At 53.6% G+C, this 24,753-nt stretch overlaps 1 protein-coding gene across 8 annotated transcripts in view; it reads right to left on the bottom strand.

Annotated features, from left to right (window-relative positions):
• Nucleotides 1-1,034: 1,034 nt before the first annotated feature.
• Nucleotides 1,035-24,753, bottom strand: part of DIP2A (disco interacting protein 2 homolog A) — a 121,350-nt gene continuing 97,631 nt past the window's right edge. For 5 of the 8 annotated variants that reach the window (XM_027548407.1, XM_027548416.1, XM_027548450.1 and 2 more), the window contains 16 exons: nucleotides 24,292-24,401; nucleotides 24,015-24,095; nucleotides 21,174-21,297; nucleotides 16,610-16,731; nucleotides 16,405-16,516; nucleotides 15,214-15,323; nucleotides 14,724-14,854; nucleotides 12,718-12,886; nucleotides 12,198-12,368; nucleotides 11,164-11,193; nucleotides 10,392-10,453; nucleotides 9,548-9,605; nucleotides 7,477-7,551; nucleotides 7,022-7,196; nucleotides 6,422-6,545; nucleotides 1,035-3,834 (listed from right to left, as the gene is read on the bottom strand). In XM_027548407.1, coding sequence (XP_027404208.1) covers nucleotides 3,582-3,834; nucleotides 6,422-6,545; nucleotides 7,022-7,196; nucleotides 7,477-7,551; nucleotides 9,548-9,605; nucleotides 10,392-10,453; nucleotides 11,164-11,193; nucleotides 12,198-12,368; nucleotides 12,718-12,886; nucleotides 14,724-14,854; nucleotides 15,214-15,323; nucleotides 16,405-16,516; nucleotides 16,610-16,731; nucleotides 21,174-21,297; nucleotides 24,015-24,095; nucleotides 24,292-24,401 — 1,907 coding nt within the window. In that variant the 3' untranslated portion in view covers nucleotides 1,035-3,581. Of the gene's footprint in view, nucleotides 3,835-6,421; nucleotides 6,597-7,021; nucleotides 7,197-7,476; nucleotides 7,552-9,547; nucleotides 9,606-10,391; nucleotides 10,454-11,163; nucleotides 11,194-12,197; nucleotides 12,369-12,717; nucleotides 12,887-14,723; nucleotides 14,855-15,213; nucleotides 15,324-16,404; nucleotides 16,517-16,609; nucleotides 16,732-21,173; nucleotides 21,298-24,014; nucleotides 24,096-24,291; nucleotides 24,402-24,753 lie in introns of those variants that run through there. The other 3 variants (XM_027548424.1, XM_027548433.1, XM_027548468.1) reach the window with 2 other exon arrangements.

Genomic DNA, 24,753 nt, shown 5'->3' with positions numbered 1-24,753 from the left:
GACATGTGGCTCTTTAATAGATATGAGAGCCTGAGGAGTAAGTTGCCCTCACTTAGCTGGCACTTAAAACTAAGGGTTAATGCCTCAGTTTCTTGCCTCATATGGCCCTGGCAAATACTTCCAAAACATCTCATGATTCATGTGGAATAGTTCTCACACTGAACCTGAAGGGCACTGCTGGACGTAGGGAAGTGGTGGGGGGGAGGGTGGGGAATCGAGATGAGGAAGGGACTGAGCTCACCTGGGTGAAGCTGCAGGTTCTCAGACTTCCCATGTGGGGAGGGTGGTCCAGCTACCTGTTCAGACAGTTCAAAGATGATTGTTCTTGAACATAAAGAGGTTTTCAAGTTTTGCATATAGTTACCTTTTAAGAGAATTCATTACTGAAATTGAGTATCAAGAGTGCTAAGTAGTTTCAGTTGTGTCCGACTCTTTGGGACCCTATGGACTGTAGCCAGCCAGGCTCCTCTATCCATGGGATCTTCCAGGCAAGAATACCGGGGTGGGATGCCATTTCCTACTTCAGGAGATCTTCCTGACCTAGGGATCAAACCCACTTCTCTTATGGCTCCTGCACTGGCAGGCATGTTCTTTACCACTAGTGCCACCTGAGAAGCCAAACGAGTATCAGAGGAAAGAGGACAAATGCTATACACAGTGTTATTACACTGTTACTGCATCCAGTTTAGAGAAAGTGTTTCTTCTTTAACTCAAGACCTAAAACTTATGCAGCATGGTCTCAGGTAGAAAGAGAATGCTCCTCTCTCGTTTTTGCACCAGCAAGTAGCATGTGCATGATTCTCCAACAACGCTTGCTCTCAGGGAGAGGCCCTGGAGACAGCGTCTGACTCTGGCAGACTCTGGCAAGAAGAGGCAAACACAGGAGGTGAGTCGTTCCCCATAGAGTTGAGCTGACCATCCCAGGACAATCTCTCTGAAACAAGTCAGCTATATTCATAATCTGAAATTAAGCACAAGTAACCTTAGTTTGCATAAAATAATCAGTACATTTAAAAAACAAGCAGAATGCAATATTGTAAAGCAATTATCCTTCAATTAAAAACAAAAACAGAGAATCAAGATACAAATGGCCCAGTAGGAAAAGTATGGATTATACAGAGGTTCTGATCCTTAACATAAACTGGCTCCTACAAATCAACTAAAAAAAAAAACCCAAAAACCCTTGCACACCATAAGAACTGCCAAGTAAAACACATCAAATGAGAAAGTAAAATGACCACAAACACATGAAAATATATACAGCATCACCAGACAGGATACTTATTTGACTGACAGGGACTCATTTTTTATTGCCAGTGTTCTCAGGTTTCCAGGAACAGCCTCTCCACTCCGCCCTGTGCCCTTCCAAGGATGGAGTGCCCAAAGCTTCACCCCAGCAGAGCTGAGCCCCAGGCAGGCTGTGCGTATGAACGTGCTCCTGTGAGGAGGCTCATGGTAGCAGGCTGAGAGGGTGCTGACAGAGCCTGTGAGGACAAGCTGCCCCCACCTGCTGTGTGACACAATTGTTAAAACATGCAGAAGAATATATCGAACAGATTAAAAGTCTAATTTATTAAGTACAAAAGCTGATTATAAAAGTATATGACTGACCTAATTTTGTAGAAGTGTTTTTAAAGAAAAAAATTAAACCTGGAAAGGATTTACATCAAATACTAACACACTGTCATTAAACGAGAGGTAGGATTATGGGAGATTTAAATTTTATTCTTTATACTTTAATGTGCTTTGTAGATTTTATGCTGCAGCATAAATGCTTCTATATTCAGCAAAGAAAAATGCATAATAAAATACCTGCTTTTTGGGGTAATTTAAAAAATCTTTTCACACATTTCAAATGGCAGAATTACAAACAGTCCATAACTTTTATTAACATATTGATATAAAAATTTTTTCTGACATACAGAATTCCCAGAGAGTAATTTTAAAACATTTTAATGCTTCTTAAAATCTTAATTTACAAGACGTATCTTACTGCCACTTACCTTTCAATACAAAAATTTTACAATGCCTGTTGCTATAAAATGACAACATAAAGGGCTGGGTGGTTCCTCTCCTACAGGCCATTCTGTTATGAGGAATATCCATTAGTCCATTGCTAGAACCTCTGTATGTCAAACAATAAGTTACACATGTTATATACATAATTACACGAGGACTGTTCAGTTCCAGTATGTTCTTACATACCACACTGCATACCAAGAGCTACTGAGCACAAGCTACTTGTAGCCGAGAGTTAGATGTGAGAGTCAGCCCAGTCAGCCAGGCCTTTTTGGCGGAGAATTTTAAATGGTAAAGAATTAACAACTGTTAGGCACTGATTCAGGTTAATTCCAGAAAAACCTGGCTGTTTCTAGGAAGCATGTGATTCGTAAACTTTCTGACCCGCAGTCCCTGACAATTCGTAACACATTTTTTATTAGTGATACAAAAATACTCTGTCTTAGATTCGAGCTTAACTTCAAATTCTTAGAAGTATCTAAAGGATTTCACGTTCTCTGATTTATATTTACTATAATATTATATCACTCAGTTTAGTCGAGTTCAAATAAAATAAGTGAACATGATTTGGCCAAATTTTACAGGCACACAACTCACGATGCAACAGTGGCTGGCAAAGTTCTCGGGCCCTGGGCTGTACCACCACACATGTAAACCTCAGCCCACCGGTGAGTCCACATCTGCTGATGTGTAATAAAAACAGTAACTCAGTACACTTTTGGACAGTGAGAAGATCCTATACTGTGGTCATGAAAATCAGCACTTCAGCTGAATAGCAACAAGTCAGAAATGCAGAAAGAGGTTTAAAACTCAGCGTTTCTTTATCTTTCTGAAACAGCTGCTCACCTGATGGACCCTGTCGAGGGTTAGAGATGACACAGGCAGGCAGGTGGCATACCAATGTTCAGAGAGGAAGTGTGTGTGCATGAGCCTGGTCTGGGGCCCAAAGCAGGTCGGGGGTGGGGAAGAGGGGGCCAGGCCAGGATCATGCCCTGCCCACCAGCCTTTCTGTATTTTGCTCTTCCCTGTGAATCAGAACTGAAGCAGCTGTCCCTGGGCCTCAAATTCCTTCTCGCATAAATTCTAAGTATGACCTTGTCATCTGAAATGGTATAGCTGAATTTTTAAAATCGAGAACTGAATTTTTAGCCTAAAAAAAGTGCAAACTCATAATACAGCAGAGGACTACACCTACAGCACCTGCAGTGCCCGCACCAGGCTTCTTTCCCAGTCACACCATCTGTTGCAATACTGACATTCATGTTTCTGTAAATGTTCCAGATGATTAAAAGGTTTTGAGTAATTCAGGAAGTGGTTTCTAGAATGAGATGGGTATGTAAGCGCATGGGTGGGGCCCTGTGCTCAGGAGCCTGGGGTCCTCTCCCCAGGGGCTGCAGACGTACCCCAGCCCCTCCAATGGCTCATGAGGCCCCTCTGGGGCTGGTGCTGAGCAAGCTCACGTGCTGTAGGCCACACAAGTGGGGTCCAGCTGGTCGGGGCTGAGTGGGCTCACGTGTTGTAGGCCATGCAGGTGGGGTCCAGCTGGTCGGGGCTGAGCGGGCTCACATGTTGTAGGCCACGTAGATGGGGTCCAGCTGGTCAGCTAGGAAGCCATCGCGCAGGTGCATGCGCTGCTTCTCCCCACGGGAGTTGATGGGGATGACACCCGGGTCCACGATGACCACCACGCCCACCACCAGGTGGTGCTCCTCCAGCACCACGTTCGTCACCAGGGCCACCAGGTCCAGCGCGTCCTGCTCCAGCCCGTCCAGCTCCACCACCACCACCAGCAGGTTGGTCCAGGTGAACACAGCGCTGCAGGTAGAAGGCGAATGGTGTCACATGGGGCTGGGCAATGGCTTCAGGGGCCAAGGACACACAGGAAATGATGCCAGGCAAAGACCACTGAAACATACTTAAGCAGGTTTACTGACGTCATCCTCTGCTCAAGTCAGTTACAATTCAAAGGTTTGGCTAAGTGTGTTTTATTGGAATATCTACTCTAATTAAAGTTCTCTCTAAGAATCAAGACAAATCTGACAAAAAATGGTCCACTGGAGGACCCATCCTCTTTAGCATTCTTGCCTAGAGAACCCTAGGGACAATATGAAAAGGCAAAAATACATGACACCAGAAGATGAGCCCCTCCAGGTCGGAAGGTGTCTAATACGGGGAAGAGCTACTGGGGAAGAACAGAGGGCAATTACTAAGAGTTCCAGAAAGAATAAAGCAGCGGGCCAAAGTGGAAATGAAGCTCAGTTGTGGATGTGTCTGGTGGTGAAAGTAACGTCTGATGAAAGAACAATATTGCATAGAGACCCGGAATGTTAGATCCATGAATCAAGGTAAATTGGAAGTGGTCCAGCAGGAGATGGCAAGAGTGAACACTGACACCGTAGGAATCGGCAAACTAAAAGGGAGGGGAATGGGTGAATTTAATTCAGATGACCACCATATCTACTACTGTGGGCAAGAATCCCTTAGAAGAAATGGAGTAGTCCTCATAGTCAGCCAAAGAATTCGAATACAGTTGTTCAGTCACTAAGTCGTGTCCAGCTCTTTGTGACCCCTTGCACTGCAGTACAGCAGGCTTCCCTGTCCTTCACTATCTCCCAGCATTTGCTCAAACTCATGTCTATTGAGTTCGTGATGCCATCTAACCATCTCACCCTCTGCCACCCTCTTCTCCTTCTGCCCTTAATCTTTCCCAGCATCAGGGTCTTTTCTAATGACTTGTTCTTTGCATCAGGTTTAAAAACCATAGTTGTGACTACAGACCTTTGTTGGCTTTCCTTCAAAGGAGGAAGCATCTGTTACTGCTTCTATTTTTCCCCTCTGATTTGCCATGAACTGATGGGACAAGATGGGTTAGGGTTAGGAGGAGAGTGAAGAAGCTGGCTTAAAACTCAATATTTAAAAAAGTAAGATCATGGCATCTGGTCCCATGACTTCATGGCAAATGGAAGGGGGAAAAGTGGAAACAGTAACAGACTATATTTTCTTGGGCTCCAAAATCATAGCAGCCATGAAACCAAAAGACACTTGCATCTTGGAAGAAAAGCTATGCTAAACCTAGACAGCATATTAAAAAGCAGAGACATTGCTTTGCCAAGAAAGGTCTGTACAGTCAAAGCTATGGTTTTTCCAGTAGTCGTACATCGATGTGAGAGTTAGACCATAAAGAAGGCTGAGCACCAAAGAATTGATGCTTTCTAACTGTGGTGCTGGAGAAGACTCTAGAGAGTCCCTTGGACAGCAAGGAGATCAAACCAGACAATCCTAAAGGAAATCAACCCTCAATACTCAGTGTGATATAGTTAACTTCAGCCAGTTTGATAAGTAGTCCAAGGCCCCTCAGGGATAAAGTCTGAATTCTTTACCTTAGCAGTCATGTAGGCACCGTGTTAATAATTATATAGCAACAACATCTTGCTTAAAGGCATGCTTTCCTCCTCAACAGGAATTCGTTCCTTCTGGCTAATCTCGAACTAAAGTTATCTCAGGATGCCTTGGAAAAGGGTCTGGTGGAACTTTTACAGTCTTGAGATATTCTTTTTACCTAAGCAGCCAACTGAAAAGTATATAATTTTCTGCTCAAGTTAACAACGTGGGGACTCTCTCTACCCACTTCTGATGTCTATGTCGGAAGTCTTCTCTGCCCCTTTTCAATAAACTCTATTTCCTCACTGCAAGCCTCAAGTGGTCTCTATTATCTGCCTGGTTTGGTGAGGCAATTTTTCTTCTCACAAGAGCCGTGAGCTCAAGTACAGCCTACACTCTGAGGCTACATCACATCAGAACTGGTTTCAACTGGAAGGACTGATGCTGAAGCTGAAACTCCAATATTTTGGCCATCTGATGTGAAGAGCTCACTCAATGAAAAAAGACACTGATGCTGGGAAAGAACGAGGGCAGGAGGAGAAAGGGGCTACAGAGGACAAGATGGTTGGATGACATCACTGACTCAAGGGACGTGAGTGTGAGAGATAGTGGAGGACAGAGAAGCCTGGCATGCTGCAGTCCATGGGGTCACAAACAGTTGGATTCAACCTAGCAACTGAATAACAAGAATCAAGAATATTATTTGATATTGAAAGCTGTACTTTTCCCACAGCAACCTCCCTCCAAAGTGAGGAAATCATGCGTCTTGACCATTTAAATTAGGAAATCCATGCAAATGCAGAGGTATTTCGGAGTAACTGGGGCGCTCACATTTTGCCTGTGCATTTGGGGACAGACTCTTAGTTTAAGACTGATTGAGAGAAGAAGAAAAACCAAGCAAACCCAAACAAGGGGTCTCTGGCACATGATTCGCAGAGTGTGTCTGGGGTCTGCTCCTGGAGAGGAGGTGGCTGCCCACATGACCGCGCGAGAGCTGCCAGCTGGTCCCCTGGGCCCTCACCATTCAGCAATGCTCCTGTGCGCACGGATCACGGACGTCTCGATGTCGATGGGGTGGTAGCGCATGCCCCTCAGCTCCAGCGTCTCGTCCAGAGACCCCACCACGTACAGCGCATCATGTCGCTCTGCAGATGGCACAGTTCACCACCTCAGCATGGCTCCCGTGCTGAAGCCTCCTGCCGTGCGCACCCACGTGTGAAGAGTACAGAACAACTTCTACTATCTCGGAGACAAGGCAGCAGCTACAGGGGCTCCCAAAGTTCTGACTGCATCTGGCCAGCCTGCTGTGGCTGTGGACTCTGTGACCTTGGGGGAATGTATGGGGAGGCCCTGATACATGGCTGGTGAGACATGCCCATGGCTCTGCCTGGGGGGCCCAACAGCCTCCCCCAGAACCCCCACACCCTCAGCAGAGGTCAGGATCCAGGAACAGTGAAGGAAAAGGAACAACTTTCAGAGAAACCGTATCAGAGCTCCTAAAGAAACCAGCTCCTGGGAAGGGGTGAGGTGAGTTGGCAGGAGGTCCCAAGACACTGCCTGTAGGGGCTCCTGGCTGTGGTAGCCCCAAGACTGGGGGTGAGCACTGCATAGGACCCCTCACCTCCGCTGGCATCGGTGAGCTCTGTCCTTCGAAGGAAGCCCAGGAAGCCAGTCCTCGCCCAAACAGTCTGGGTGTCTCCGAAACTCAGCCGGGCACTGAAGTGGTCGGCATGGAGCCCCTCTTCCCCGTAGACTGTGTAGTACCCGGTGGCATTGTGGGGGCTGCTCACCCAGATCTGGGGCCCAGAGCACAAGGGGGTCAGTCATCACAAGTGCCAGGCACTGTGTGTCCCAAGACACGGCAGCACACAGTGGGGTGGGGGTAAGGGGCTTGAAATAAGTCACAAGAGAGGCCCAGAGAGCAAAGAATTCTCGCCTTCAAACAAACCGTTCCCCTCCTAGGACCCCTGAGTGACAGTTGCAGGACTGCAGCGTACAGTTCATCGCAAAGAAAGAACTGGGAGTAACCCGCATGCACACCCAGGGGCCAGCGAGAGGTGGGGTCCCCATCCTCACCTCCCCCAGGTGCGAGTCTCCCAGGGGCCCTCTGGTCTCTGTGTGGGCGATGATGACCTTCACTCCAGGGAGAATCTGGAAGGAGAACCATGCTCGTCAGAGGGAGCGTGGCCCTCCTGACGCAAGAGCGGCAAAAACAACGCCCTTTGAAGCTGATCACAAGGACGTGACTCATACACGGCCATGACCAGGTTCAGAACCCGACCTAAATCTGACTGAATTTTAACAGAAGTAAGAGATTTTAATAAATAAAAATAAATTGTGAATCTTAGCAAAATCATCCAGCTCCTGAGAATGAACTCTATTTTGGACATGGAGAGGGGAGGAGGGGATCTTTCCCTGAGGCCCCTGTCGGGGCTCTTGAGGCCAGGGAGTCCAAACACAGCTCGGCTGGGCCCCCACCCACCCCAGAGTTTCTGGTTCTGGAAGGAAACCTGGCCACCAAGAGGCATTCCTGCCCTCAGACTTGGGGCTCCATGCCCACCAGAGGCTGTGGAGAAGGCTGGGGAGGGTGCTTCATGTTCAGCATCCCAACCCGGGGCCTGCGGCCCCACTGGACATGGGACTGACCACCTGGCTGCTTCTGGGTACCTATTCTGTGTCCTTAGTTTCCCTGGGTGTAAAACAGGAGATGACAGTGGAGCTTTCCAGCAGGTGGGGGAGAGGCGAGGGGTCACGGAAGGCTGGTCGGGCTCTGTTCTGTTGCCCATGGGATGCTGCTGAGCCTCTGACCTCCCCCCATGTTACCAACCTGGACCCTGAGGACCCAGAGCTCTTCCCAGAACCCCAGTCCATCAGGCCCAAGTTATTGTAACAGAGAAATAACAGGGGGGGAAGTCCATCAAAACTGAGTGCAGAGCCACATGTGATAAGAAATAAAAATGTACCAGAAAGAATTAAGAACTGCTTTGAGAAAAACCACCATGTTTACAGAAAGGAAAATGCAGATTGTAGTGGGACACGTCTGTGCACCCAGGGAAGGGTGGGGGAGCCCAGGACCATCTCCAGCCCCCAGCCCCTCCCTCCGACACCTACACTCTCCCTCCTCCCCTCCACTCCGTGAAGCTCCAGCCACACTAGCCTCTCTGTGGTCCCGGGACCTTCACACCAGCTGAGCCTGCTCCTCTTCTGGGGCCGCCCTCGGGAGGTACACAGCCCCTACTAGCTCCTCTCCCACACTCACCTGGGCTCATCAGTGCTGCCCCCGCTGCCCTGTCCCTCTCTGGGCACGCCCTGCCTCCTGAGAGGCAGACATGTGCACAGCGTGTGTGAGCAGGGCTAGGGGCTGTGCTGGCTCCACTCTGTCGCGCATCCCCCTCAAGTCCCTCCCCCTTCACCCTGCCTGACCGCTCCTGGGAGCCTTCTTCTTTCCTCCGAACCTCCCCTGGTTCTGAAAATGCCTGGTCTCCTGGGTCTATGCCTGCTGAGCCCTCATGGTGGCCCACAGTTTTTCCCTAGGTGCCCTTGGGTGGTCTCACGGCCCCACCACCTAAGCCCTTGACACAGCTCATGCGGTCGAACCAGGCCTGGACTGCTTTAATGGTGAACTGCCACTGGGGATACTGCCTAGCTGTCACCTGAGCCAGGGGAGAAGCTCTTCCAGGCCCCAGTGGGCTGCTCCAGGTGGCACCAAAGCGCCAAGGCCTCAAGACCCTGCAGTGCAGTTCCTGCAGGTCTGCATCTGAGGTCCTCCCTCTGGGCTGGAGCTCAGATGTGGACAGAAAGATGTAGAGAGTGTGTGAGCATGTACGTGTGTGCGTGTTGTATGTGAGTGTATGTGTATGGGTGTGTGAGTGTATGTGAGTGTGCATCTGTTTGTATGATGTGTATGGGTGTGTCTATATGTGGGTATGTGTAAGTGTGTCTGAGCTTGTGTGACTGTGTGAATGCATGTGAGTATGTGTGTGTATGTGTGCAAGTGTGTATGTATGTGTGTGTCTGTGAGTACATGTGTGTGTCTGTGTGAGTGTGTGTGTATGTGTATGTGTGTGTGTGTGTGCGCGTATGCAAGGAGGTGAGGCCAGCTGGACCTCAGGGGACATAAGCTGGAAGCCAAGCCCCACGCCACTACCTTTCCAGACTCAGTCAATGGCAGACTGTGCGGAGAGCCCCGTTCCACCAGACGTACCCTACAAACGAACAAGGGAAACAAATAAAATTGACTACACAGACAGCAATCTCTAAAGAAGGCAACTCATAAGGCAATCAGAATTGATCAGCACTGTGACGGGCAGTCCCGTGACGGCAGCCAAGCCTTTGGCCTTGGATCGTGACCTTGCTGTGACCTTGGGACAGTGACTTCAGGTGCCTGGCTCAACCAGCAGCGCTCAGGTCAGGAGCCCCTGGCCAGCTGGCCTCGCCCTCCAGGAGAGTCCACCACAGTTTCCCTCAAGCTGAATGTGAGGGTCAGAATCTGGCTCTAAAGCCGGGGGGGACCCAGGCCTCGAGGCACACACCGTGGGGCCCCCAGGACACATGTGCTGACAGGATGCCTACATCCTGCCTGGAGACGGGTCTTCCTGGTTTTTACCCATAAAAATCCCAGTGTCAAATGCTCGGTCACTCTTGGAAGGTCGGTCCCCTCCTGGTCGTGGGAACAACTGATTAAAGGAGGACATGGTGAGACTTCCCTGCAGTCCAGTGGTTAAGAATCCTCCTGCCCATGCAGGGGCCATGGGTTCAACCCCTGTTTCGGGGAGACCCCACATGCCAAGGGGCAACTAAGACCACGTGCCACAACTACTGAGCCCAAGCACCTAGAGCCTGTGCTCTGCAGAAGCCACCGCAATGAGAAGCCTGAGCACTGCAGCGAAACCCAGCACAGCGAATAAAAAATAAAACAAAATAACTTTTTTAAAAAGGAAGAACACAGTGGGCAGGGGAGGCCCAGGCTGAAGGGGGCTGGGGGCTGTTACCTGTCATGGCGCAGTGCCCTCATGTCCACATAGACAGTTGTGGGGTCTGGGCCGGCCGTGCCCTGCAAGGGGAGCAGAGGAACGTCCGCTCAAACCTCACGCCCATCGTTTCCAGGGGTGTGGCATGCACACAGGCACAGCTCCTCCCAGCCAGGGGGCGGGGCGGGGGCGGGAAGGCAACTGCTCTGCCCCCAGCAGGTGTCTGCCTTCCTCCAAACACCTACAAGACTTGCTGACATGGCGGGAAGCCTCCCCTAGCACTGAAGGGAGAGATCAAGGCAAACAATCTCACATTTCAGTCCTGACAGCTTCGATTCCCACTGGTCCCTGAGAAAACACCACCATGGGTTTGGGGGCATTTCCCTGAGCTGTGCTTGCTCAGACCTAATTCTCTTAAGGGCTGAGCACAGCGTGGCTCCTTCAGGGGCGAGGCCTCAGCAGGACGTTCAGTGATGTTCCCACTCCATTCCTCTCACTTGACACCTGACGTTGGCCCTGACAGAGGACAGCACGTCCCTTCTGTTAGACACTGAACATCAAAGTACACAGACACTCCGCCCCAACACCATTCTCTGGCGATCCCAGACAATGTCACCAACGTCTGCCCTGGAATGAAGACGGCTCTTCCTCCAGAGGCAGCAGACTGTGAATGCTAAATACTTCTGAAAATACTCTGCTTTTAAGCTCGTTTTTACAAAGGAGCAAGACCACGAGAGGCCACATGAACTCACAGAAGCACAGAGGCACCTCGAGGTCAAGGTCAAGGTCATACCTGCTCAGCCAGCTTTCCCAGCCTGTTGGGCTGACAGACACAAAGGAGGCCAGCAGAGCGAGACAGGGAAGAGACGCCACAGGAAACACAAACAGAGAGCATAGGCACGTGAGGAAGGAGCTGAGAGAGAGCAAAAGGCATCACTGCATCGAAGCGCACAGAGCAATAGCCAGGCTCCTGCTGACGTTTCCAGGAAGGAGGAGCCGGCTCCCAGACGCTGAGCGGACAGAAGGGCCGCGCATACAGCCACCAACCCCACGCCACCAGTCGAGGTGCAGTCGCACCATCGACATCAGAAGGGATCTCCCGAGGGACCCCTCCACCTCCTCCTGCTATGCAGTAAGGGTCCAAGCGAGACCTGGACGGTCGGCATCTATACTGTGGAGAGGATGTCACAGGAACACCTGGACAACAGGATGCTGATCTCCCCAGTCCAGACACGCCCTGCACCCGGCGGGCATTGGTCAGGACCGGGGCTGGGGGACGAGGGACTGTGGTTCTCCTGAGGCCTTTCCTCCCAACAACCCTGAATGTAGGAGCAGGTGCACGCAATGCATTTTAGAAAGAAGTGGGATTGAGATACCAGCCAGAAACCTGGAAAAGAGCCCCAGCCCCCTGAAGAAGCAGAACACTGCTACAGTGAGCTGTTCTGAAACTTTGTTTCCTTTTAAAAAGTAAAATACCTCAGTGTTTCAAGAATGAGTTTAGGGCAATATAAATGATCACACTCATTAATGTTTCCATTTAAAATTGCCAGATGTCTCACAAAACAATAAACTCAATCTTGCTTTGGAATATTAGCTGCATACTGTGTCCAGCTTATCAATTCCTCTCAGTAATTGTCACTGTTCAAAAACAACTGGTGCTTTTTCCAAATAAGCCTTTGTTCATCAAGAACAGAATCTCTTTTAAACAAAAATGCTCAGTTCTCAAAGCCATACTTGGAAAATCAAAAGGCTGGAGGCCAGAAGGGACCAAGGGACGGGGCGGTGCAGGGCGTGCACAGGCGCCCTGAGGAAGCCCCGCGGCCTTACCTGGAGGCAGATGGCCACATTGACCCTGCAGCCGAACGTGGTGCTCACGGCGCGCGCGGGCAGGCCCAGGTCTCTGAACAGCTTGGAGAAGGACTGTGTGAGCGCGATTCTGGGCCGCTCCTCAGCCACCACCATGCAGGTGCGCACACACGACAGGTTCACGCCCTTCATCTGCGGGAGGAGCGTGCATGCCACGCCTGCGTCTGCGCGCAAGGGCCAAACCGCACGGAGCCCCGGCCCCTGGGTTCCGTGCCTCCGCGTCCTCCGCTGCTACACTCCAGCCCCAGGCCCTGGGGACCATGAGGCCTCAGAGATCCCTCGGTACGCTCAGAGCCAGGGTCGGACCCACCCCTCATCTCCTCCCAGAAGAAGTGAGGGGCCGCTGCGGGGTGCTCCACAGGTATGTGTGGGGGTGGAGCTCACAGCGCGGGGCAGGGCCCCCAGGGAGGGTTTTCTGTTTCCAGCCCCCTCTTCCCACCGGAACTGTCCCTGGGGTCTCTCCAGGCCCGCCCGCACTCACTCTGAGTGCCGCTGTCTGCGCACCCAGGCCCCGGGCACACATCTCCATCACCGAGTAGGAGCAGAACGTGACGCGCGCCTTGTACTGGCTGACGGCCCACAGCCACAGGGACACGTTGGTCTCCAGCTCCGGCGGGGGCACCAGTACCGACTGGTGTCCAGAGTAGACGCTGTGACAGCGACAGGGAGGGGTCAGCACTACACCTCACCCCTCAAGGATCTGCCCTTCCAGGCAGAGTCCGCCCCTCCTGCTCTGGTCAAGTCGGGGTTTCGGTGGAAAATGTGGGACGCAGGTCCGCCCACCAGCATTCAGGGGCCCAGGGTCTTGGTGAGGGACCCACTGTGGGCAGGGCTAGGTTCTATTCATGAAGATGGGTCCCTACTTCCCTGTCCTGGATGGAATTGGTAGTAACACAGAGTGTGCATTTAATAAAAATGCACTTCTACCCTTTAACTCCATTTCAGACCCACACTCCAGCTGCCGGCACACTCACACACACCAGCCATTCAGGGTGTATCCTCTGCTTCCTGGACCCTTAACAATATATCTTAGAGATGGGTGGGGGTGGGACTTTAGAGAAGCGGTTCAGTTAGCAGGTGGTAAGGAGTGGGTGGAGCTGTACCTGAACACCCATGGTGCACGTGCCTGTACACTCACCCTCCACTCACCTGACATCCACCCTCCACTCACCTGCACATCCAACTTCCACTCACCTGACACCCACCTTCCACTCACCTGCACACCCACACTCCACTCACCTGACATCCACCTTCCAATCACCTGCACACTCACCCCGCACTCACCCAACACCCACCCCCCACTCACCCGACACCCACCTTCCACTCACCTGACACCCACCCTCCACTCACCTGACATCCACCTTCCAATCACCTGCACACTCACCCCGCACTCACCCAACACCCACCCCCCACTCACCCGACACCCACCCTCCACTCACCTGACACCCACCCTCCACTCACCTGACATCCACCTTCCAATCACCTGCACACTCACCCCTCACTCACCCAACACCCACCCCCCACTCACCCGACACCCACCTTCCACTCACCCGACACCCACCTTCCACTCACCTGCACACACACCCTCTACTCACCTGACACCTACTTTCCACTCACCTGCACATCCACCCTCCACTCACCTGACACCCACCTTCCACTCACCCGACACCCACCTTCCACTCACCTGCACATCCACCCTCCACTCACCTGACACCCACCTTCCACTCACCCGACACCCACCTTCCACTCACCTGCACACACACCCTCTACTCACCTGACACCTACCTTCCACTCACCTGACACCCACCCTCCACTCACCTGACACCCACCTTCCACTCACCCGACACCCACCTTCCACTCACCTGCACACACACCCTCTACTCACCTGACACCCACCCTCCACTCATCTGCACCCCCACCCTCCACTCACCCGACACCCACCCTCCACTCACCTGACACCCACCCTCCACTCACCTGCACATCCAACTTCCACTCACCTGACATCCACCTTCCACTCACCTGCACAACCACCCTCCACTCACCTGACACCCACCCTCCACTCACCTGACACTCACCCTCCACCCCCCTGCACACCCACTCTCCATTCACCTGACACCCGCCCTCCACTCCCCTGACACCCGCCCTCCACGCCCCTGCACACCTATCCTCCACTCACCTGACACCCACCCTCCACCCCCCTGCACACCCACCCTCCATTCACCTGAAACTCACCCTCCACTCACCTGACACCCACCCTCCACCCCCCTGCACACCCACCCTCCACTCACCTGACACCCACCCTCCACTCACCTGACACCCACCCTCCACTCACCTGACACCCACCCTCCACTCCCCTCACACCCACCCTCCACTCACCTCACATCCACCCTCCACTCACCTGACACCCGCCCTCCACTCACCTGACACCTGCTGTCCACCCCCCTGCACACCCGCCCTCCACTCCCCTGACACCCGCCCTCCACTCACCTGCACAGACACCACAGGGCGAAGCCGAGGCCACAGTAGGGGTCGAGGCAGATGGCGATCTGCCTGGAGGGGTACAGCTCACACTGCAGCTTGATGGAGCGGCACAGGGCGCTGGTGGCTGCATGCGACATCTGAAGGAGTAAAAGCCCACATACACCAAAAACCCCCAGGAATGCACACTAAAAACCTTCTAGGCGAGACATCAGGGCGATAAAGAATTTTAACAGAGCTTTTGGTGACAGACTCATCCAAGCCAGCTGGTTGTCGAGGCCAGAGTCATGAATCAGAAAGTTTAGGTATCACCATAAAACATCAAGACATGCATTACTCTTCAGGCTAACCTAATTTTGGGGTTTACTGATATTTAACACAAGCTTTAAGGAGCAAAACTGCTGCTTCCAGCCTGGGAGGAAGCAGGGCCTGCACAGACCCGCATCAGCACTCTCTGGGTCAGGACGAGGCGGACAGGGGCTCCAGCCAGAGGACCCACCTTCACACCCGCCAGGATCCCGGTCGTTGACACGCTGAAGTCCAGGTACGCGAGCACATCCGGGGACGGGGGCCTGAAGACGCTGGCCACCTTCTTCTTGGGTATGTCATCTGTGGACCAGGAGACACGGGTGGTGTGGATGCCACTTCAGGGCTTGCAGGGAAGGGGAGACAGGACTGCCCCTGGGGACAGGGAGCTCAGAGCAGAGGTCAGGCTGCATGTGGACATGGGGAGGCCGCGTGGAGAGGACCCTCGCTAACCGCACTGAGCGTGTGGCGGCTGACAGTGGGCGTGGTGGACACGGACGGGAGAAGGCAGCCCGTGACAGCCCCTGGAAAGCTCAGAGGGGCAGAGACTGTGCTGGGTCCTGGAGCCTGTGATGAGCCAGGCTCGTTGCCATTTGTGCGCACAGCGAGCACTGAGAAGTTGGGTCAAGCTCCCTCACCCAACTTCATCACACCCCTCAGGACCACGGGGCACAGCGCTGACCGCACACAGGTGGGCACAGGTGAGGCGGGGCAGGGAGCGAGCGAGGCAACAGGATGCCTTCGAGCCCGTTTGCCCCGAGCCCAGCCCCCCTGCCACCAGCTGCCTGGGCCAGCTCCCAGTGCCTGCAGTGGTATCAAGCAGGTGGTCACGGACACTCGGTCCTAAACCTCCTCTTGTGGGCGATGCCCTGGTGGGTAAGGTGCAACGCGGAGCGATGGGGAAGGAGGGACCCTGTCTGTTCGCCAGTGGGCACCTGTGTGGTCGTGTACCCTGAATTCCCTACAGAGCCTGCTGGTCTGGGGTGTCCTGATGGGGAGGGGCTGGGACCCTCTCAGCCCTCAGGCTGACCCAACAGGCCCAGGCAGAGGGCCCATGTGACTCCTGGGGGTCCGGGAAGGGTCTGTGCTGTGGGAGCTGTCTGGTCCCCACAACTGCCCACTGCTGCGTGGGCGCTGAGTGCAGCAGGAGGCGTCTCTCTGCAGGCACATGGCCTCGGAAGGACCTCTGCCCTCCACTGGCCACCCTCTGCTCTGGGTACCCGCTTTAGGCTTGAGGTGCTGGATGGGCTGCCGGTGCCCCACTGGCCAGGCTCCTCTCACCACCGACTCAGGCTCCCTCACCCAACTTCTGTATTTTGGTGGTGACAATGCAATCCCTACAACACAAGAAGCAGAGGGCAGATCCCAGGCGCAGCACACACACCTGTGTCCAGAATGGTCGGCCAGGTCCTGGCGTCCACGGTGGCTGCTGCTTCTTTGGACCTGAGCAGCCGCATGATGGCCTGCGTGGTGAGCACGCACGCAGACTTGCTGACCTGCAGGACACAGGGTTGAGGGCACAGCTGAGACAGCACCCAGGAGCAAACCACGCTCAGGCCTACCACGCTCAGGCCGCAGCGCCCACCTACCTCCACAATCATCTTGACGGTAGGAAGTGTGGTGGCAAGGTTCTGGGGGTGTGGGGGCCGCACGGTGACGGGCACGCAGCCACAGTACAGGCAGCCGTAGAAGGCAGCAATGAGGTCCACCCCTGGAGAGACACGATCAGAGGGTGTCAGTGGGTCAAAGGCAGCCCCAAATGTCCAGGCTGTGGGTCTACCTACCGTGTGTGAACTAAACCACCCTCTCGCATCACAGCGCACACCCCAAACAGCGCTGCAGGGAGGGACAGGTCGCCCCGAGCCTAGACCCAGGGAGACAAGGAGATGGGTGGGGTGCAGCCACGGCCCAGAGGAGCCTATGGCGGACGGGAGGCCCAAACCTCATGGAGCAGCGTGTTCTGCCCTCCGGGGCACTCTGTAGGTGGGTGGGCGAGGTTGGGAGGACACTCTGAAGGTGAGCTGCCCACCCAGAAACGCCACACCTCCTCCTTCCATCTCCACCCTAACGTGGGGACCAGTCCATCCCTGGCGAGGCCCACACCCCCAGGGAGGGGCCAGGATGCCCCTGCCCTGCTCTCAATCTCTCAACGCAAAGTGGGACCACTCACGGCTCCTTCAACTCATCTATGTATTTAAAATTCTCCATAATTAAAACCAGGGGGAACTGAACCACACTTAAAACCCAGCTTTCCCATTTTGACCTCATTCAGACTTAAGACCACCTGCACCCACACCCTAGAGGCCCTGAAGACACTGCCCTCAACTGAGACAAGGCCCTGCCTGGCATCACTAGGCTACAAGACATCAGGCTCAGGCTGTTTTGATTATAGAGTCAAGATAAATACGCAATGTTTGACCCAGCTTGTGGGTTTCACCACACTACAAGTCCCTGAAGCTCCATCAGGGCCAGGAGCGCTCAGTGTGGTCACTGTCATGGCCCAAGCTCCTCCCCCAGGGACCAGCCATCCTCACTGTGCCTGTGGGCAGCTCAGGGGACAGATGAGCTGACAGGAAGGCTGACCCGTTTGAGCATCCTTATACCAGCATGGCCATTCTGCCCAAGGTGCCACACAGCAAGCACCGCCAGCAGCTCAAACACTCGAGCTCAAACAGCTCACGCTATCCCCTGCCTGCGCCCCACTTCCTGCAGCTCCTGCAGGGTCACACACCCCTCACAGGAGATGCACACCAGGTCCTCTGTGCAACTGCAAACACCTGCCCCCTCCCGCCTCGAGCAGGGTGCGGTCTGCCCTCCAGCTGTCAATCACACTCTCCTCCTGCTACGAAGTTTTTAAAATGTACATTCAGACCTTCACCACGCACTATCACTTTTTATGAATAGTGTCAAAAATGCCCCAAAGCAGAGAGCAACGTCAGGCCCTGTCCGTCTCTCCTCCTATCACCTCAGCATGTCCACCCGCGCCCTCCCCCAGCCTGCCAGTGTGACCCCAGGCCTCCTCTCAGTCAGTGCTGCGTGCCCTGCACTGAGTCCAAGGATAAGAAAGGAACGGGGACTGCGATCAGTTCTGGACAAAAACGACCTCACATTCCTGGAACAGGAACAAGCAGGAGTGACTGTGATGCCAGTGGGAGTCCTGGAGCGTCCACGTCACCTAGCGTCCGTGTCAAGAAACCCGGCAGGCTCTGTGCAGGGAGCGCTCCACAGCAGCCCCGGGATTAAGTGCCCAGCACAAGCCACGTCCCACCAGACACGCTGAAGGGAGACGGCGCTGCAGGGCTGGGTTCCCAGGAGTGGCACCGTGGACACGTGAAGGAAGCCATCATGCAGGAGACCTGAGTCTCAGAGAACAGCCCCCAAAACAGGACTTCAGGCATTCCAAAAGCAGGAAACAGAGGAAGAAAAGGCAGTAATGAGAAAGAACATTTTCCTGAGAGGAGGATTAAGTGGGTAAGAAAGCGAGAGAGGACCCAGACCCGGGCATTTCCTAGTAAAACTCCTGAGCTAGAACCAACAAGCTTCCAGGTGAAACAACAACAAACACGAAGTGGGGAGGGGAGGGGAGGGTGGGCGCTGATCATCACCTGCAGCCCTGCGGGAGCACCTGCAGAAACCTGGGATTCCTGGCCCAGGGAAGGACAGGCTGCCGCTCAAAGTGCAGGGCCTTCCAAGTGCCCCTCACCTGGGCGCCAGACACAGGAGAGAAACTGCCAGGACTGAAGCCCCGAGACGAGGCGGGAGAGGGCAGGGCGGAGGAGCAGGAGAGCAGCGCCCAGCAGGCGGAGCAGAGCTGCCGCAAGGACAGGGTGCCGGGCTGCGAGGGGCAGGCGGGGCTGGAGGGAGTGTGGGAGGACCTGGAGCCCCAAGGGCACGGCCATCCTGATCAGGGAGGCCCCAGAGGAGGTTGTCTCATCCCCACCCCTGGGGGTCTGATCAGAGAGCAGCTGAGGACTTGGGACCAGCAATCCAGCCCAGCTTGGGACGACCCATGGCGGGGCAGAGAAGACGACGGGAGAAGGGAGGCTTCCTGATGGTGGCCAAGTCCCATACAAAGTACAAGAAAAAGAACCAGAGGTCGATCATCATATGTCCAGAAAAAGACAGCAGATAAGAACTGCAGCCCTTTCAACATGTGCTAAGATGCAATACATTAAGAAAATGATACAAGATACAAGAGAATGACCGAAATGAGAATTAAAACAAACAAATGAGGAAAGAACTAGAAGTTATTTTAAAAAACAATTCAGAAACGGAGATGGAACTAGAAGGAGCCCAAGAGCCAACAAGACAAGGGACACAGAGAACGTGGAAAATGACGAGAAGAGCTAACACAGGGGCGATGGGAGCAGCAAAGAGAATGAACGCCAAGAAAATCCAAGCAGAGGCAGAGAGAAGACACTGATTCTAGAAAACTCCCCTGAGATTAGAAGGCAGGCTTGCAGCTTGGTATTCACAGGCACTTTACATGTTGTGTGGCCCTGCCTGCAGGGAGAGGTGAGCACAGCTGCCCTCTGTGTGGGAACGCTGACCTGTAACAATGTCACAACCACACGGAGGACTTTGAGAAGGGAAAGTGTCCTCCTACCACTGAGAGCAAAAGCGCAGGTGAGTCACAGAGGAAGAAAATTAGATCACAGTCCAACCCGATGCTTGAGGCCGGGAGAAAATGGACACGTTTGAGGCCCCAGCAGGGATGACTATTGCCACAAAGTGTACAGACTGTCACCAACAAGCCAGAGCTCAAGGGACACTGTCCCCATGAACCTTCCTGAGAAACCAGCCAGGGACAATGCAACAGTACCACTGGGACAGAAAGATGGAGGTGTGCATGGCTGGAGGGCTCTGAATACAGGCCTGGTGGACTGCACGTGAGGAGAGGCCAGCTTCGCAGTTTCCGCCCCCCACCACCACCCCATGAGACAGCACAGCTACAGGGAGAGTGAGTGGAGGAAGCCTGTGTGAAAACTCACATGGGGTGGGGGGGCGGTCATGTATGACTGCCATTATTTGGGGGTCCTGCATGTGACACAGGATGAAGCACGTGAGTAGTCCAGGCACATGTGAGTTCTACAGACTCTCAACCTGACCCTCGGTACAAAAGGAGACAGAGACATCATGGAGACGAGGTTCAGTGAAGACCTCTAACCCTGAGTCTGAACGACTGGGACAGCATGAACTCAGGAGACACTGCCTCTAAGAGAAGCTATGACTCTCATTTTCCAATTGGAACTCTGATCACAGAAAGGGTTAATGGGACAGCGGCCAGCCCAGGAAGGATGAGCTCCTAGTGCCCAGACTGGTGCTGTCAACACCAGGCTCCATGGAGGACTGGCCAGGCACCTAGTTCCAGCCGACACAGGAGGCAAGGTCAGGACAGGAGGTCACACCCGAGGGCCCAGGAGCAGCTCCCACGGGAGTGCGACAGGGCACAGAGCTCATTTCACTGACAGCAGCAAAGACGCAGCATCCCACTTTTCACAGCAAATTCTACCACTGGGTGACCAGATCCTATTCAGGGGAAGTGTCTATTTAGTTTTATGGCTGGTCAGAGTTAACACACCACTGTTTAGTGACCGTTAAGGAGTTAATGAAGGTGGGACAAGGTCATCGATAGGAGCTAATGTGCTAATTCTACAAAAGGAGGAAGCACCCGAGGACATTCAGGGTCTTGCAAGGGGAGTGAGTCTGATGCGGGGTTCCTCGTGGGAGCCCAGGAACAGCCACCCGGCATACACAAGCCACTCCAGACAGCAGGGATGCTCAGGACCCAGGGAGAGATGGAAAGAGGGCAGCCTGCAGGTTACAGAAGCTGCTCATTGCGGTGGTCAAACTATAAAGAAATGGGAGGAATGATGACCATGGAGGTCAGGACAGAGGCTACTTCAGGAGGATGGAGCAGGTGGTTGGGATGGGAAAGCCAAAGATCCATCATTTGACCTGGTTGCTTTGTTTTTGGTAATAAAACAGGGTGGGGGGAGGGAGGGAAAGAACAGCTTGGTTGGAAGAGCAAGAGGAAGGCAGGCTGCACTGAGACGGGCGGGGTAGACTCACAGCTCGCCACGGGCGCTCACAGGGTACAGACATGGACAGAGGGCGGGCGAGGGTGGATGCGCGGGGGGCCACGGGTCTTACCTGGAGGGTAGACCAGGGCCACATGGGCCCCGGCACTCAGCCTCGCCTTCTCCATCAGAGCAGCGGCCACTCGCTCGGCCTTTTTGTGGAGCTGGACGCAGGTTGCGGTGCTGGTGACTGTGCCCTAGGAAAGCAATCATGGGCACGCTGAGCCAGGGCACGGGGGTGGGGAACTCTGGACACTCCACGCACAGCCTCCGTCTGAGACCTGTGGCCAGGAGCCAGGATGGGTGCCACCCAGGCCCTGCCTGCTGTCTCCTTGGCCTCTGCCTCCTCAGAGACTGCTCGTCTACCACAGGCAGACTTGGTGAGCCCTTTCGGCTGTTATGATAAAATATTTTACATATAAAAATACTGTCAAGAATAATGTGACAAGGAGCCATCCAGGTTTTCATTACCTAGTATTCTGCCACATTGTTTCAATGTCTCTTTTATAAAATAAATCACCACCACTCCACATACACCTCCAATTCTATCCCCTCCCTCCCTAGAAACAACCCTTTTCCTGGACTTCAACACACATAAGTAAACAGTAAGCAGTAAACAAACATCCCTGAATTGAACCCTGACACACGCTCAGTCGCCCCACCCCCCAGCTCCAAGCCCTGGGTCACCACAGGCTGGTCTTTCAGGGAGCCTGGGAGGGCGAGAGGCTGGTAGGGCTGCCCCACACCCGGTCTCTGCAGAGGACAGCTGGGCTGGGACTAGCTCCAGTCTAGCCCTCCCTCCCCCTGCCGACCTGTCTGAGCTCATGCTCTCGGTCCTTAGGAGAATCACAGTGCCACTGAGCCTAACTAACCATCACCACCCTCCAGGACGGCCCGGCGGAGCATCTAAACTCTCACCCCTCCTCAGCTGGGGCCCCACCACACACACCTGGGGGCTTCGCATGGTGGGTCAGACTCACTCCTCACACCCAAGCTGAGGTTCAGAGTGCCACACTGGGCACACGCTGGAGCTCAAAGGCCCAGAGCTTTGCCAGTCCCCAAGGCCAGGGGCCACCTCATGCCAGGGACACCACCTGCAGAGGCACAGGCTTCCTTCCAGGTCAAAGGCCAGCACATGCTCAGGTCCTAAGGACAATTCAAACCTGAGGAGGCTGACAAACCAGAAGAAACGCAAAAATCTACAAGGTTTTAGAAAGATCTGGGGGGCCCTCCCAAGCTTAGCTATAGAGATAGTTGTGAGCACTGCTGGCGACTCTAGGCCTGGTGGCATCTCTGCACACTCCCATCGGTGCTTCCTCCTCCCTGGGAAACACCCCATCTGCACAGACACCTGGCCTTCCCCTAGGCCGCCCTCACGTCCCACAAGCCTGCCTCCAACCACACCTCACACTCATCCACAGCCCCTGTCCCATCTGAATGGCTAACTTGTGCCTGGACCATGGCCCTGGCCCCCTGCTCCCATCCTCACCCTCTCACAACCCATAGGAGTCACCCAGAATTGGAGACCCCATCATACCCTCATGCTCATGTCCAGCCCCCCAGCACACACTGAGGGTAAACCCAGAGCCCAGCCTCGCCTGCCTTAGAGCTCCGGCTGCTCCTATCTTAAGGTTCTCCTGCAAGCTGACTTTATCTTGGTCAATGCTACTTACTGGCTTTGGAATTCAATCAATCATAAACAAACGTCTCCAGTACACTGTCCAGGTGTGCGGATACATGTGAGCAGAAGATAGCACCTCTCCTGAGCACTGGTTTTCTAGCAGGAAGACTTGCTTCAGCAACTGGGGAACAGGGGTCTTTTTTTTTTTATCTTATTTAACATTGTGTATGTAGCAGATATTGATTAATATTTTTTGAATGAAGAAACAGTGGCCAATAGCAAGCAGTTCTGAGAACCAGGCTGGTGCTGCTAAGACGTCAGAGCACACGCGTCCTCCCAGGCCAGGACACATCTAACAGTGAGTCATGAAGAGTGGTCATGGTTACTCTCTGTTTTCATAGTTTGTCTACTGGCCCATAACTTACAGTTTCTCCTTTACACCTGAGAAGCTCCTGGTACCATGTAACACCCACTGAAAGTTACTAGGATTAGGGCTGTAAGCCGTATTTGCTGTGTTACAGCTACAAACAAAGGAAGAAGATCTAAAGTACTTTTTACACAATAAACATTTGTTTTTAGTTTACTTAGGAGAATTTATATGCATGAAAGTGAAAAGCGAAAGTGTCAGTCACTCAGTTGTATCCAACTCTTTGCAACCCCATGGGCTGAAGCCCGCCAGGCTCCTCTGTTCATGGTATTCTCCAGGCAAGAATACTGAAGTGGGTAGCCATTCCCTTCTCCAGGAGATCTTCCCGACTCAGGGATGGAAACCGGGTGTCCTGCATTGCAGGCAGATTCTTTACCATCTGAGCCACCAGGGAAGCCCTATTTACAAGCATACTCTTCATAATCGAAATACAAGGTAATGAGAATTTCCCTGTTAAATACAAACCCACAGAAATGTGACTGTGGCTTGTGTGGAAGCTGAGGTTTTCATGGAAAGAATGACACCACCCAGACGTCCCTGGTGGCTCAGACGGTAAAGAGTCTGCCTGCAACACAGGAGACCTGGGTTCAATCCCTGAGTCGGGAAGATCCCCTGGAGAAGGAAATGGCAACCCACTCTAGTATTCTTGCTGGGACAATGCCATGCACAGAGGAGCCTAGCTGGCTATAGTCCATGGGGTCACAGAGAGTCGGACATGACTTAGCAACTAACAAATGTGACACCAGCTGAGAGCCTGGAGGTCAAGGAGTGCTGTCCTCCAGTGAGACCTGAGTACATGGCTGGAGTGTGACATGGGCCCTCGCCCACATGGGCAGCACGTCCCACTCCACCAGTGCCCGCCTCACCTTGGCATTGAGCAGCAAGAACAGTGGGTGTTCAGGGGTGGTGTGGGCCCGCCACTGCAGCACGTCAGGCAGGAACAAGAACTGTGGGAGGGGCAGGGAGGGGTCAGGCCTGGCGCCTTCCCAGGCACCTCTTCACACCCCCCACCCCACCCCTGGGTGGGGAGGGTCAGGCCGCTGGCTTCCTAGGTGCCACCTCCCCCCACCCCACCCCTGGGTTGGGGAGGGTCAGGCCTGATGGCTTCCCAGGGACCTCTTCACCCTCCCCTCCAACCCTTACCTTCCTAGCCTGCTCACTGTCCTCTAGGTGCGACAGCTCCCTCCCTGAGGCCTGAGCGATTCTCTTCCCGGCGACCAGGTTCCCAACGATCATGGAGGCAGGCCCAACCTCTGGAACACGAGGGGACCTGAGTGAGGACCAATGACTCTGACAGGTAACCTTCTGAATGGGCAGGCAACTCACTCTTCACTACAATACAGGGTCAGGAACCAGGGAGGAGGGTCGTGCTTAGTGACAGAGAGAACCTCGCTCTCAGAAGTGAACCCGATTAACATATTCAGCACGAGGCGAATATCCCAACCTTAGCCACAGCTAAACTCGTAGTACATTTCATTATTTTACTGATTAAACGTGCTTCACTTAATGGTTATTTTATATATTTAATAATCAACAAAAGTTATTGGCGTTTACTTAAGACTTACATCCCAGTTCCCCCAGGGAAGGGAAGCTGACCATGTGCTG

The sequence above is a fragment of the Bos indicus x Bos taurus genome, chromosome 1 (assembly GCF_003369695.1).
Source record: "Bos indicus x Bos taurus breed Angus x Brahman F1 hybrid chromosome 1, Bos_hybrid_MaternalHap_v2.0, whole genome shotgun sequence".
NCBI classification, from domain to species: domain Eukaryota; kingdom Metazoa; phylum Chordata; class Mammalia; order Artiodactyla; family Bovidae; genus Bos; species Bos indicus x Bos taurus.
This window is presented reverse-complemented; position numbering and strand designations above follow the sequence as displayed.